The sequence below is a fragment of the Mirounga angustirostris genome, unplaced genomic scaffold (genome assembly GCF_029215605.1).
Source record: "Mirounga angustirostris isolate CCGP_5_RB_7025 unplaced genomic scaffold, mMirAng1.0.hap1 SCAF_11, whole genome shotgun sequence".
In the NCBI taxonomy this organism is placed as follows: domain Eukaryota; kingdom Metazoa; phylum Chordata; class Mammalia; order Carnivora; family Phocidae; genus Mirounga; species Mirounga angustirostris.
This window is the reverse complement of record NW_026991719.1, coordinates 93396016-93411978: the sequence shown is the minus strand read 5'-3', so window position 1 is coordinate 93411978 and position 15963 is coordinate 93396016. Positions and strand designations below refer to the sequence as shown.

Below are 15963 nucleotides of genomic sequence, written 5' to 3'. Positions count from 1 at the left end.
CACAAATTAGCTGCAGCCTTTTCCTGCACTAGAGAGTTTGGAAGGATCTGAAAATGAGATAAATTTTGTTTAAAATCCAAATGGAAACTCTATATTTCTGTTTTTCCCAGAGTTCAGTACAAGCTTGTTTTTAATTACTTTTTTTTTTTTTTCACATTCTAAGGGCCTAATTCTGTAGTCCTTAATCAAGTAAAACTTCCAAGGTTTTGATCATCTATGCTTCCAGCACAAGTTTTACTCAAAAATGGACTGCGAAATTGGGTCCTATAGATAGAGGTACCATAATTACGAAAATATTTTAATAAGGCTCAAAATGCTAATTTCACTTTGTGTGTAGCACACGAATTTCCAGGATCCTGAGATCAAAACCCAATTGATGTTGAATCCTGGATTGGGAAATAACTCTGGGATCTCGTTCCCCAGTTTAATCACAGAATTAGGTATTTACTAAGGACCAGAATGAAAACACTAATTCCAGTTTGCTTGTCGTTATAATCAGAATTTGAACATTGTCCTTAAGAAGTGAAAAGCTATTGGTGTATATATCTCGTATCATCCTTCCACTTCTGTAGTCCTGGTTAACCAGCTGCTATGTTAAAATACCACTACGTTTGGGGACGGACATTGCAGCAAAATACCAACACGACATTCTGACAATGTCAAATTTTGCCCCTATATGTGACAACGAGGCTAAGTTCTACCTTTGACTCACTAATGGGTGTGACAAGGTATCAGAAGGCAGAACCTATCTTTCTGTGTTTATGTGTGTAAATGAGCAGAGCAAGAATTTAAAGTGTATATTTACTGTTAACCTGGAAAAAGATCCCACTGAATTCGTTAATTTTGGTGTGGTTGAAATAACCACTGTCATGTGCATCATTCTGGTCTCCTGCAAATGCCACCTGAGATGAACATCAACATTTCCTTATGCAGAAAAGAAAGAGAGAGAGAGAGAGAACAAAAGAAAGAGGGAGAAGGAGGGAAGGAAAGAGGAAGGAAGGGAAAGCAGAAACATCGACATTTTATGCATCAAATAATCAAAATAAGTTATTCTCAATCTATTACAAACAGTAAATATAGAACCCTAAATCTCACTGTTGTGTGCATGATTGTAAAGTACAGGGTTGCAAAGCTATATACAAAACACTTTTTTATCAGACGACGATATTTACATTAGTTATAACCGCTGGAAGAATTCTAGGACCTTTCCCTACATTTGTAGCTTTACCATAGGAAAAGACTGCTGCTTGCACACTCCGAATTACACACTGCTGATCCTTTCACTAACCACGTTGGAGGGATTTACTGGTAGCTCCAAATTCTCCACTTGCATCTCTATACCGGGCTCGTCGTCATTAGCTTTCTTAATCACGGGCTCGTTGGTGTGCCGGTAAATGTTAACATTAAGCTCCCTCCCAGATAAAGCAGTAGCAGCGACTCTCGGGATCTGTCTCACGGGAGGCTTCTTTTCTGCCTTATAATTGCAGCGCAAATAGTTAGAGAAAGCCCTTCGGTAAATCTTGTTGAAAAGCGTATACACCAGAGGATTAATTCCTGAACAGACATAGCCAATCCAAACAAACACATTCAGAAGCTTTTCCATGAGCTTTTGGTTACAGGCCTTCCCACACAGAACCGACAGAATATTGGTAATGAAAAACGGGCACCACATGACCAGAAACACAAAGAAAACAATGCCAAGGACTTTCGACGCTTTCCGTTCGTTGTTGATAGCTTGCATGGTGCCCCTCGGACGTCGCTCTTTCTTCTTTCTTCTGCGTGGGTTCGTGTCTTGGTTAGGGTTGGCAGAGTTCTCTTCCTCGGCCGTGTTCCTCTTGCAGCACTTCAGAAAGTCCAGGCTTATTCCAGGCGGTTCCTCGATGTGGCCGTGCAGTAACATCAGAGCTTGACGGTGAAGAACGTGGATCGTCAGGCAATACGTTATCACCATGATCGTCAACGGTATGAAGAAAGCGACGAAGGACCCAATGAGAACAAAATTTGGGTCATTCAGCACGCACGTGGTGTTGTTGACGAACACCTTCTCTTCGTCTCTCAGTCCGATCACTGGGATGGGAACGGACACACCTAAAGGGACAAAAACAACAAAAGGTAGGATATCGTTACAGCGCACTGAAGGCCTGAATAGGTTTGTGCAGTGGCATACATTCAATTGCATTTTACTGAAGAAAATTCAGAACTGGCATTTGTTGAAAGCTATTCATGGCATAAGCTGATAGTCACAGGAAAGAGTAGAAGTGTGACCTCAGAAAAATGACAATTTCTTTCAGGCTAGGAATGCCTTCTCCCCAAAGTTCTGTAGAAGGGGAGGAATTCCCATTACTCCTCGTGTGTAAGAGTGGACTGTGTGTGTGCTTTGTTTCATTTCCGGATCCTGGAACTGCCCTGGCTCACAGGGGGCACTCAGTAAATAACTGTTGGATGAATGAATACATTACAGCTACACTCAATGGCATTCATAAATTCACTGGTTCATTTTTTTAGCATTCATCTTCCACATGCAATAAAAATGATGTGTATACCACCTGTAAGAGAAATCATGCCATATCAGGGTTGGCTGGGCTGAGTTTGAGATGAATTTTTAGCTGACAGCGTCCCCTTCTACTCCCTCCTCTCCTGAGGAAAGAGGCTAAGAGGAGGAAATTTTATGTGTGAGTCCTATGGCGCCAGAGCCCCGGAGCTCTGGTTACTAGAGATGGAGAGGACAGTAGGGTCCTCAGTGGTGCTGCAGGGACTAGATCGGAGCACTATGCAGAAATAATCATCTATATGCAGAAACTGAGAGGACTCTCTTTTTAGCAAGAGTCTTTTGTGAGTCGCTGGGCCTAAGAGACATCATTTCAAGGGCAAGAGACAGAGTAAAATACAGAGTTGGGAGAGATGCAGTATCCCCATTTCTGTGTGGAATTTCAAGCATTTTTAAAATGTTTTTAGAAAGAGTTTATTTATTTATTTATTTGAGAGAGAGAGAGAGAAACAGCATGAGAGGGGAGAGGGTCAGAGGGAGAAGCAGATTCCCCGATGAGCCCTGAGCCCGATGTGGGACTCGATCCCAGGACTCCGGGATTATGATCTGAGCCTAAGGCAGTCGCTTAACTGACTGAGCCACCCAGGTGCCCACATTTTTTGTTTTTTAAGAATACTGAGAGGTAGTCCTTGGAGGCATGCACCTCCATTCATAAATAAGCTCACTGGTAGAAAATAGCAATGAGGAGGTGGGAGTGGAAGGGGATCTTGTGCCTCAGTCTAAGTGAGAAACCGGGACATTTGCAGAAATCTCTCTGGGAGATCTTGAAGAGATCTGGCATTGATAGGATAACTTGCAAGTAAAGTCCAAATTTCAGTGTTAATTTATTCTCCCTTGTGTCCCCAGGAAGTTGAAGCCTGGGAAAAGTCAGATTGCACTTTTAGGAATCTATCAGAGATTATTATTAGGAATCCTGGGCTGGCGGATAGTCACCCTATGAGCTGTGAGTGGAGAGAGCAGTGCACCCTCAGAGATTATGGCTGGCTTTAGGGGACACATGGAGAACTGGGACAGATCTGAAACTGAAAATCCCTTCTTGCAGTCAGCCTCAATACCCTATGTCAGGGAGAGAGTTTTGGCCGGGTGACCAATAGGGGACAATGGTCAGTGGCTCTTTGCTAGAGCCCACTGAAGGTGGTGATGGTATTTCCTCTCTGGGAAAGAGAGGAAGAGAGACTGTTTGGGAAGTGATCTGTAAGCCTTCTTCCCAAGACACTGAATTTCTGAAATGACTGATCTTTTTTCTAGAGAAAGAGACCAGGTGATGGTATGAGAAGCGGTAATAAATGTGACAAGGCTCCCTGGGAGTACTAGTACATGCCCACAGTTCTGAGCCGAGGAACGCCATTCGAGAAAGTCAAGGAGGCTGTAAAAAGCAGGAGACTCTGCATACAAAAGGTATCCTCAGGTAATGCTGTGAGGGATCTAGAGGAAGAGATTTTGAACTCTGGATGGGAAGAGTGATGCGTATCAGAAGGTAACTTTCACCAAGTTTGATGAAATGCATGGAGGAATTTCAACAGGCATTTGGGAGTACAAAGTACAACAGAACCCCACAGGTTACACTTTTTTTTTTTTTTTAAGACTTTATTTATTTGACAGAGAAAGAGAGAGTGAGAGAGCACACAAACAGGGAGAGCCACAGGGGGAGAAGGGGAGAAGGAGAAGCAGGCTCCCCACTGAACAGGGAGCCTGATGTGGGGTTTGATCCCAGGACCCCGGGATCATGACCTGAGCCAAAGGCTGATGCTTAACGACTGAGCCACCCAGGCCCCCCTACATTTCTTAAGTTACAAAAAGGCAGGTAAGAAGGCTGCCAGCTTGTAACATTAGAATCTTTATTCCAAAAGTCATAAATATAAGGGAGTCTTTAGAAAGCGTGTAGATTAGGCTTGCCTGAAAGAAGTCAGTATTGGCTTATCTTCAGTGAAATGTTTTAGTGAAGGGTTAGGCTGCAGGAAGTTTTCTGGAGTTAAGGAAGTGAATAGGGAATTAAGAAAAGAGGGAAGGGCTTCTTCAAAACGTAATTTACAAGAGAAAAAATTAGAGTGAGAACTTATAGGAGAGACTTAAAATACCTATCAAACAATTATAATATGTGGCCCTTCTTGGAATCTCGATGCCAACCAGCTTTGAAAAACATTCATGACACAGCAGGAAATTTTGAATAATGACTGGCTTTTTGACGATATTAAATAATTACCATTCATTAATTTTTAAGAGAGATGTTGATATTGTGGTTATGTAGAAAAAATAGCTCTTATATTTTTAGATATACATACTGAAATATTTATGGAGTATTATGATGACTGGAGTTTATTTCAAAATAATATGGGAGGGAGAAGTAAACAGAAGTATGAATGAAACAAGACAGTCCATAAATAGATAAATCTTAGGGCTGGATGATAAATACATGGGTCTTTATTATATAATTGTACCTACTTTTGTAATCTTTGAAAGCCTCCATAACAAAAGTTCAATACTATTTTAGAAGTGAAAAAGAAAAAAAGAAGACATAGAGGTCCTTTCTGAAGCAGGCAATGAAATCACTATTAGATCTCAGATCATAAAGTTCTCCAGGACTTACTGGCCACTGCTGACCTCGGAAGTGATTACTTTAGAGCAACAGACTTGGAGTTCTGAGTAGAAAGACTACCACTTTGACATAATTGTAGGAAAGAAGGCCATTTTCTGCCAAAGTGCTGGAAGAAAAACTCATACTTTCTCAGGATCCTATAGCAAGACCAGAGGGGGCTGTGGGGGAACTCCTCCCCTTCTGACCTCTCCCACCCTAGCAATGTGGGAAGTAGAGACTTGGTCTGGGGAAACTGCATTCACTCTGGAGGAATCCTGATAAGGATAGACAAACCTACACTCAGGAAACAAGTGCTGGAGTAGAGATTCAGTTCCCTAAAGGAAATGTTGCAAAATCTTCTAGAGCTACCTGAAGTCTCGTCTCTGGGGAAGACCTTACACACTGACCAGAAGAGCAGAGCCCATCTCTGCAGTAGGATTAGCTTGTTTCTGCTAAAAGATTTATTCACTTTCCTAAGGGACTCTGGGGCCTAAAATAGGCCTGTGTTAAAGGATAACAAAAGACTGACGCCAGATGAGCTGAAGCTGTTATTGGATATGTGAATCCAGTTTTATCTGTGGCACCTATTTGTATAATTTTATGTACATTGAGTAAAGAGTGATTCCAAAGCTGCCTTTTTGCTGAGTCTATCTTACATTCCAGGCACTGAGCCAGGCATATCACTGACATTATAGATGTAAACTGTATTATCTCAATTTGGTTAAAGACTCTGTAATACAGATTTTAGTAAAGTAGCTTAGCCCCTTTACCAAGTTTATGCCATTATTAATTTTCTTTTTCTTTTTTTTTTAAGAAACCATGAATGCAGTCAACAAAACAGGAAGAAACTCAAGATTTTTTGACAATATTTGGAAATTATAAATAATAGCAACAAGTGAAGCAGCATTCATAACGATATATATTGTAGGATTATCTTATTCAGTACTTAAAAAAAGTAAAGGTATGTGTCAGCAGTTCTCAAAGTGTAGTTCAAGGACCCTGGGGGGTCACTGAGACTGTATTAGAGGGTTTGCTAGATTTCCTTTTTCCAACTATTTGTCTTTAAAACTGTGTTTTCTTCATAAACTTCAACCCGAAGACCACATCACAAGTTGAATGCAGATACAGATATGAGAATTCAACTGTCTTTCCATAAAACTAAACATTGAAGAGATTTTCAAGATTGTAAAATGTGGTTTTCATAAAAATTTTATGTTAACCTTTAAAGGGTTCATTCTTGTTATTTAAAATGAAATGACTCATAAATAGTTAAAACATTTCTCAGTTTTAATTTCAAATACAACAAATATCAATAGGTATAATCCACATAACAAAAGCTTTTGGGGGTCTTCAATTATTTTGAAGAGTATAAAGGGGTCCTGATACCACTGAGTTTGAGAACTGCTCTTCTATGTTAATAGACAAAGTTATTTCAACCCTGGAGAGTTAAGTTCAGCAAATGAGGAAAGTCTTTCTCAGTATTTTAAATTTGTCAACCAGTAGAAATTCAGGTGATATAATGTCAGGTAAATATAAAACAACATCAATAATAGCAAAAAACTACATGCGCCATCTTATTCATTCTTATAAAAATTCTGAAAGGCACATGGTATTTGGTGAAATTAACTTCAGAAAAATTAAGTAATTTTAGTAAGTGTAATTGGAGCAGTCTTTGATATTTTTAAAACCTTTGAGTTGGCCAAGGAGAAAGAGTGAGAGTGAACTATCATAGAAAATACCAGGTACAAATAACAATTGCAGTACCGATAACTACCTTTTACTGAGTGCTTCCTATTTGTCATACATGGAGTCAAGTATTTTACGATTATTACATACTTTCACATATTATCTTACTCAATCCAGACAAAACATAGAGAGAAGGAATTATTAACTAGAATCACTTAATCTTTCTGAAATTAACTTCAATGAATCTTTATCAGTCTTCTTCAGAGTTTTAGAAACAACAAAAAAATTATAATTCACGTTCAGCTGAAAATATCAAGTACTACTTCAACCAATAAGCAGTCAAATAGTTTGCATGCATTATCTCATTTAGTTCTCAAAAAACCCTGAAAAGTATTATTTATTAAGATTATTTAAATTCAGAGACAAAAGTACTTTCAATACACATATAGGGTCTTAGCACTTTAGAAATGCTGAATTCATGAACAGTTATCGTTTATGTCTTTATTGAAAATATCGCCACTACTCCCATGACTGCGGCTACGGTTACGACTGTGACCATTACCGCCTACAGCTGTTACAACTCGTATCACTCACTGAGTACTCGCTACCTCTGGTACTTCATCTGCAGCACATACTTGGCATGCATTATCTCCTTCCAGCCTCGTAAAAGTCATACAATAACTTGCTAAGGTTATTTACTTCAAGTAAGGCAAGTAAATCCAGAAAATATATAAAGATGTTCACATTGTTTCTTAAAGCCTCGAATTCAAGCAACACAGATCAATTCTCTTCAAACTCTCAGACAATAATACCATATGCCAATGATTCTTAGATGCACAATTTCTTTCAGATTTTAACATCTTTGAAAGCGTGATGGGTCTCATGACTGAAAGTCTCTTACAATCACCGTTGGCCAGCCCCTAGTCACTATATAGTTGTCATTGCCAGTACCTCTGTGTGAACCTGTTCTGAAAAACTTTTTGATCTCTTCCGGTAAAATCAAAATTATCAGCTGCAAAATTTGCAAAATGGGTATCAGCGGCATGGTAGTAATTCAGTGTGAATGAAGAATTATGTCAAAACAGGTAACGGGATGGAATGTTCTGAAGAAGGCTCCCTCAACAGTGTCAAGTGTCACAGAAAGGTCTAGAATTAAAAACATTTCCTCTGTCTTTGAAAACGAGGAGGTCACCGGTGATTATAGAGAGAACAATTATAGTGGAGTAGTGAAGACACGAAACAGATTGACAGGAAATAAATAAGAAATGGTGATTCACATGGAACACTTCATCTAAAACTAATGTTGTAATGTATGGGGATTAACATAAGGATAAAAAAAAAAAAAAGAAATGGTGATTCAAAGGAGGAGAGAGAGATTATAGAATAGATTTCCTGGGACAAATTGGCCAGCATCAAAATGCAAACATTCTTCTAAACTGCAAGGCTATCTTTAGTAATACAACATCTTACGAAAACTGAAGGGCAATCTCAAAGGTATCTATTTCTACGAGTTGTTTTTCATGGAAAAAATTTTTTTCAAAGACACCTAGGAGGACCACGCAATGTCAAGCTCACATGCATGGTCCTTGCCTCATGGAGTAATAAATGAATCTCTTGCACGTGGGAGTTGATAGCAGAAGATGAAGGAACTATGTTCAGAGAAGAACATAGAAGACAAAACAACGCAAGCTGTGTTGCCTTTGTTTTCAGGTGATAAAATGTGACGGAGTTGCAGAGAGAAGCATTGTGCATGTTTTGGCAAATACATCAGTATGATGTTTGTGCAGTGAGAATGTTAAGAAATTCAGAGTCAGGTTCAGAGGCAACTTTGAACTTCAAGGGGTTTTTAGGTTTAAGAAGAGTAGGGACATAGGCATGTGTGAATAAGGGATAGAGTTAACGATAGTAGGGGTACGAAGAACTTAAATGACTGAAGGAAGTTGAATTAAAAGAAGAAGACTATAAACAAGGAAAGCAAGAGAAGACAGCCCATGAGCTAACAAGATGAATGTTCAGGGTTTGTAAGATATACTGTGAAGAGAATCTGTGAAAAGGTGGGTGGGGAAGGTCTTAGTATTTAACTACAACATGGCTGAGGGCATGAGAAAGTGAAATTGGAGGTAGTGCTGAAATATGACCACATGACTACCAAGAGGTAGTAGACTATGACACCCCAAAATATGCCTCATTGGCATAAAGATTATTTTGAGTTGATTATTTTGAGAAATTGCAAACACAGGGAAAGCTCTGAAAACAAAGTAGAAGTTACCTTTTTGTGAGAGAAATTTGCATCCATAAAGGAAATCTCCCTATGAAGGGTTTTCCTCTCTGTACCAGGAAGAGAAGGATGACTAAATCAGGAGAGGAGATAGTCTTATTAATGGAGAAGGCACCCACTTAAATCTGCATAACACAATTTACCCTTCTTTACTGTGTTTTTCCGAGTAATCTCCCATAACTGGTCTCCTCCCAACCCACATCTTTGTTGTTAGCTGAAGATGGTATTTAAGGTGGTGCCTTGCACCATCTGGAGAAGTTACTCAGTTTTGTTTTGTTTTGTTTTTGTATATCCCATGTATACAGGGTATCTACATGTTATTAAATGTCTGTTTGTTTTTCACTTGTTAATCTGTCTTTTATTACTGGAGGTCTAAGCTAAGGCCTCAGAAAGGTAGATGGAAAATTATTTTTCCCTCCTGCATTACTCACAAACTAATGATGTTTGAGAAGACTAAGATTATATTTTAGATTATATTCAAGATTAATTAAGATTAATAATGTGCTTACATGTTAAGGGTGAAAGCTAGTAGAATGGAAGAACTTAAAGATGCAAAAAAGAAAGGTAACAGATGATGGAATAAGGTCCCCGAGGAGGCAAAGTCAGAAACAAATGGAAGAATTACACTAGGAATTAAGAATGGCTGTTACTTTACATTAGAAGAGATGGTAATGTGAATGGGTGGTAGAAATTATCAAGGCCTACATGAAAAGGTAAAAGAAGGATAAATAGAAATGAGAAATAACTGGTAGATGGCAAAAAACAGAACCGTTAACTTGATGCACAAAATGATTTAAGTGGATATTTGTTGATTCTGTGAAGCAATGAGAAATAAGGAGAGTGAATGCAGATAGGTGAATGTAGATAGTAAGCTTTTCTTAAAAATAAAATCAGATAGTTGAACACTCTTATATGCTACTGGGAAAATATTCGGAGGAGAGTTTGAAGATGCAGGAAAAATAAAGAGACAATGGGCAATGGAACAAGGCTCTGAGAACCTGAGAATAAATGGACTGCTGGGTCCCTAGGCAGAAAGTGAAGACTTGGGTAGAAAGTGGCCTCAGTTCTTTTGTAACAGGTAAGAAAGGTATTATTATGCAAGGGAAAGAAGAGTCTAAATAAAGGGAAAAGTAGAAAGGATTAAGGGAAATAAATAAACTTTTGAGATATTTAGGAAGTTCCATTTATAAGACATGGTGATAGATTGGATATGGCATGTGAGAGAGAAGGAGTCGTCAAAAGTAATTACAAGTTTCTGGTTTGTGTCCTTAGGTAGATGGGGTTGCCATTAAGCATAGGAACATAGGTGAAGAGCAAGTTTGTGGCAGGGAAGGTAATGGACTCTGGATTGTGTTATGTTAGAAGTGCTTGTTGAGGATCAATATGAAATTCTATGGGAATATAGGAGTTTCGAACTCAGGAGATAGGTGTGAGCTGGGGACAGGACATTTCTTATAAGGGGAAATTACAAGGGAAATTACAATCTTTTAAGGAGAACTTTTGTGGAAAGAAGAAGGATCAGAAAAGAATCTAGGGCAGGGGGTTCTAAACCTTTTTGTAAGTATAGACCTCTCAGAATAATGTTTTTGAATGGATAAAACAACACAGGGGATTGCAAAGGAAACAAAATTATTTTGGCATTCTGCTATCAAACATTAAAGACCAACTTTAGAAACAATAATATATGTGTTTTTTAATTAACACATTAAATATCTAATAGCTACTCAAATTTTGAAATAGTGCCAGGGTTTATCATATGTCAAGATATCTGCCAGAACTGAATATGATTTTTAATTATCTGTGATTCCTATTGGTGATAATAATATAGATACTGCAAATTACTATTCTGGTTTATTGCCTACATTTGTAATTGGAGTAAATCCCAAATTTCAGTTACTGGTTAGTTAAAATAAAGATGTTAATTTTTTTCAACATCAGACTTTACAAATTCCCAGCTACAGTCATGATGTAGTAGCTGGTATCAAAATTAGATTTAACTTCTTGCTATAAACAACTATAAAAACTGGCAAGAAAAGACTATCATTTTCTAATAATGGTGGAGTAGCTTATGGAAGACCAGCAGTCCTGCTAATAACAATCATAAATTGTGAACAAAATTTTAAAAACCCAACATTTGAAGGTACGTAAGGCTGAGCAAAAATCATGTAGAAATTACAGAAGACTCAGCCATTGAATGAGGAAAACATGTTGTTTGAGTTCCAGATTTATATGTCTCTTCCCCTGAGGGCATTCTCCAGCATGGAGGTTAGACCTCAAAGCAGAAAGTTACAGTCTAGGGGCACCAGAGTGTCACAGTCAGTTGAGCATCTGACTCTTGGTTTTGGCTGAGGTTGTGATCTCAGGGTCGTGATTTCGGGGTCATGAGACTGGGCCTTGTGTTGGGCTCCATGCTGGGCATGGAGTCTGCTTGACATTCTCTCTCCCTCTCCCTCTGCCCCTTTGGCTCATGTGCTCTCTCTCTCTCTCTCAAATAAATAAATAAGTCTTTAAAAAAAAAAAAAAGAAAAGAAAGTTACAGTCTAACTGAGCTGTGGAGTAACATAATAGCATTAAGATCTGCCAGAACAGCTAGGATTTGAAGAGTGCAGTCAGAGAAAGGACAAGCCACAGGGAGGAGGGACCATAAAATATCTATAGAAAGTTCCCTCCATTTTTTTTCCTGACACCTGAATCCTTTATGTGTGAAATTCCAAAGAACCCATGGAGCAAGCAACATTTGAAAGGATGAAAGTATTTAATAGAAATCTCAACAGTTGTCTGTGGCAGAGAAAACAAAGTTGGGAGTTCGCATCACATCATTAGAAAAGCTTAGTAAATACCTTGGCCTTTCATTTATGCTCAGAAGGAGCATACCTTAGGAAAAAAGCCAGTTTCTGAAGATTAAAGGATTTGCCCTAGGACTGAAAACAAGAGCTTTTAAAACCCGGAGCCTACCATAAGAAACAAAAAACAATGCTTCTCTAAGCGTATATTTATAAAATTACTAGACATACAAAAAAACAAAACCCCAGAAAAATGTGACCCATAATAAAGAGGAAAATAAGTAAATAGAAACAGACCCACACATAATCCAGATATTGAAATTAACAAAGGCTTTAACTGGCATAAATATGTTAACAATTTACCAGAAAAGATAGATATGTGGTGGTAGACATGGGAATTTCAGGATAGATGTGAAAACTAAAGAAAAGAGGAAATCCTGCAACTAAAAAAAAAAAAAAATTCATTACTTAAAATTAAAAAAAACACATTGGATGGGATTAATAGTAGAAACAATGATCAATGAACTTCAAGAAGGTCAATGCATATCATTTAAACTTAAGCACAATGAAAAAAAAGATTTTTAAAATTGGACTCATGTTTCCAGCCATGATAGAGTTCTTGGTACCAGAGTTGCCATTCTGCCAAAAACAACCATAAAACTAAACAGAATATATATATATATATATATATTTTTTTTCAAGCATTTGGAAATAATCTGTGTAGGACTGTATTTTTAAGATGAGGGAGAAACTTGAGATAGTGCTATATTCACACTTTCCCTCTATATGGACACAATTTCTTCACTGTGGCACAGGGAAGGAAAGCCCAAGTAGGGGGTGGCTGTCCTGCTGAACTAAGGAAACAGAGATCAGCATTCAGGACTCCCAAAACACCTAGAATTTCCTGATCAAGGTGTAAAAGAACAGAGAACTATGCAGAAGGGGAGACCGAGAAGTATTTGTAAGCATACTTCCAGGTACATGGTTGAGAGCTAGGTTACACAGTGAGATTCCATAAGGCCTAGAAGTGAGTGGCAGCGATGAGAATAAGAACAGAACAGATATACTAGGGGTTACACAGTTCTAGAAGTTGGAGTCTGGCCCAACCAGAATGAAGAGACCATATTAGCCCATCACTAACATCTTGAGGATTCGGCTGAAACAAAAGGAAGTATATACTTAGTAGTAAGGATCATGTCCTTAAAAGATTCACCATTATAAAACCTAACCCCAAACCTGAATAGAATCAAGAAAAACAGAAGGAAATTCATAGCATGCCAGCCTGAAATTGAATACTCTTTAAAAGAAAACAACACCTTCTAGACTTTTTGTACTGTATCATCTACAGTGCCCTTCATAAAATAAAAGATGGATATGAAGAAATAGGAAATTATGATAGTAATCACAAAAAAAGCAGTCAGTGAAAACAGACTCTGGTTCCACCTACTGTTGGAATTATCAGATAAGAATTTGCAGCAACTATTACAAAATAATGATGTTGAAGGACTTAAAGCCAAATATGGTCCAAATGAATGAAGAGATGCTGGCTCTTGGCAGAGAAATGTAAATTATAACAAAGAGTGGAGTGGAAATTTTGGAACTATGAGGTAAAATACATGAATGAAAACTAAACTGGAGAAGTTTTACAGATGATTGGAGATGGCAGAAGAAAGGAATTACAAACTTAAAGACACTCACAAAAATTAATTGGAAAAGGTTGGGGGAGCTAAGGTGGGGGTATAGCAGGAGGACTTGAGGGCTTGCCTCATCCCTCGAACACAGCTAGATAACTATCAAATCATTCTGAATACTCAAGAAATTGACCTGAGGACTGACAGAACAAACTGCACAGCTAGAGGGAGAGAAGAGGCCACATGGAGGAAGGTAGGAAGTGCGGAGACACGGTTTGGAGGAGAAATGGATCACAGGTGCTGTGGACGGGAGGGAGCTGTGGTCGTGGAGAAAGGTGAGAGAGAGGGGAGCAAACAGGGGTATCCACAAGGAGAGCAATTCTCCAAAGCCACTGGCTGGGAAAATGAGAGGGGCTAATTTTCATGAGTTTTTACAACCAGCAGGGCTCAAAGAGTGGAGTTTTAGAGGTCAGCAGGCTTGGCCAAGATAGAGCCCTGAGGGTGCCGCCCTCCTCCTGGAGAGAAGGCAGGTGAGCAACACTGGGGCAGACGGCACGATCTGAGGATCACCTAAGGGGCATGGAGAGAGGTGGCATTCGCAGAGACGCCTCTCTGGGAATAAAGGAGTCAGTGGGCACTGCTTCCCTCACCTCCCCCTCAGCATAGGTGCAGAGACACCTGCCAAGGGCGGCTAACCTAGACCCTGGCTGTTTAGCCAGCTTGCTCCAAACCCCATGCCCATGTGCTCTGGCACAACTGCCCTTCTTGGTCAAACCAGCGTTTATCCCAGCACAGCAGGACTCTCCCCCCTGGAGACCAGTGTAGGCCCCCACCGCAGCATGTCCTTAAAGTTTGGAGTTTTAAAAGCCAGCAGGTTGGGCTGGGATAGAGCCCAAGGGGCACTGCACTGCTCCAGGCAGGCAAGCAACTCGGAGACAGACTGCTTGGAAACAACCATCTGAAAAATGCCTACGAGGCATGAAGGGAAATGTTTTGTTTTTTTGGGAGTACTTTTCTAAGAGCAGCAAGCACAGACGGAGACTTCTCTCTGGAGACAAAGGAGTTGGCTGGTGCCACTTCTCTTCTTTGCCCCTCAGCATAAACCAACTTCAGTAAACAGCACAGCGCCAACACTGGCTGCTTAATCTGCTTACACCAAGTCCTGCTCCCCTGTGTTCTGCTGGTACTGCTTTTCTCAGGCAAGTGTGCCGAAGACCAGCACAGCAGGCCCCTTCCCCAGAAGACCAGCACAAACTCCTGCCCCCACCATGTCTTCTGACCATAGAGTTCTGCAAGGCTTTAGTTCTAGTGGAAGTATCATCAGGTCTCATTTAACAGGCAGACCAGAGCATGCCTAGTTAAAACTTGCCACACTCGGGCCAAGGTCCAACACTGCCCACTGTAAGCAAGAACAGCCTCTGAAGACAACTGACCTGAGGGAAAGAGCAGCCCAAACATAACAGCAGAGTATATGCAGCACACACCAGAGATACTCTCTGAAGCCCCAGGACCTGGACACTATATGACCTCTTCTTCATAAAGCCATTACTCTCAGGAGCAGGAAACTTAACAGGCTTTTCTAATACACAGAAGAAGATAGAGACTTAGACAAAATGCCAAGAGAGAGGAATTCACCCCAAAAGAAAGAGTAAGAAAGGTCATGGCCAGAGATCCAATCGAAACAGATATAAGTAATATGCCTGCTTGAGAATTTAAAACAACAATCATAAGGATACTGGGAAACATAAGAGAAGCATGGAAGACATCAGAGAGACCCCTACCATAGAGATAAAGAGTTAAAAAACAGTAGGAATTAAAAATACAATAACTGAGATTCGAAACCACCCAAATGTAATGATCACAAGGATGGAAGAAGCAGAGGAATGAATAAGTGCTATAGAAGCTAGAATAATGGAAAATGATGAAGCTGAACAAAAGAGAGAAAGAATTATGGATCATGAGAATAGACTTAGGGAGCTCAGTGACTCCATCAAATGTAATAACATTTGTATCATAGGAGTCCCAAAAGAAGAAGAAGAGAGAAAAGGGAGCAGAAGGTTTATTTGAGGAAATAATAGCTGAAAACTTTCTTAATCTGGGGAAGGAATCAGACATCCAAATCCAGAAGGCATGGCGAACTCCCATCAAAATCAAAATCAGGCCAACACCAAGGCATATTGTAGTTAAATTTGCAAAATATAGTGATAAAGAAAAAACTTACAAGGGAAGACCCATAAAGCTAGCTGTAGATCTCGCCACAAAAACTTGACAAGCCAGAAGGGAGTGGCATGATATATTCAACATGCTGAATGGGAAAAATCTACAGCCAAGAATACTCTATCCAGCAAGGCTATCATTCAGAATAGGAGAGCTAGAGAGTTTCCCAGACAAACAAAAACTAAAGGAGTTTGTGACCACTAAACCAGGCCTACAAGAAATATACTTTTTAAAGATTTATTTAT

The 15963-nt window shown here is 39.4% G+C and overlaps 1 protein-coding gene across 1 annotated transcript in view; it reads right to left on the bottom strand.

Annotated features, from left to right (window-relative positions):
* Nucleotides 1-1215: 1215 nt before the first annotated feature.
* Nucleotides 1216-15963, bottom strand: part of HTR2C (5-hydroxytryptamine receptor 2C) — a 131332-nt gene continuing 116584 nt past the window's right edge. Inside the window, exon 4 of the mRNA XM_045865254.2 lies at nt 1216-2088. Coding sequence (XP_045721210.1) covers nt 1262-2088 — 827 coding nt within the window. The 3' untranslated portion in view covers nt 1216-1261. The remainder of the gene's footprint in view (nt 2089-15963) is intronic.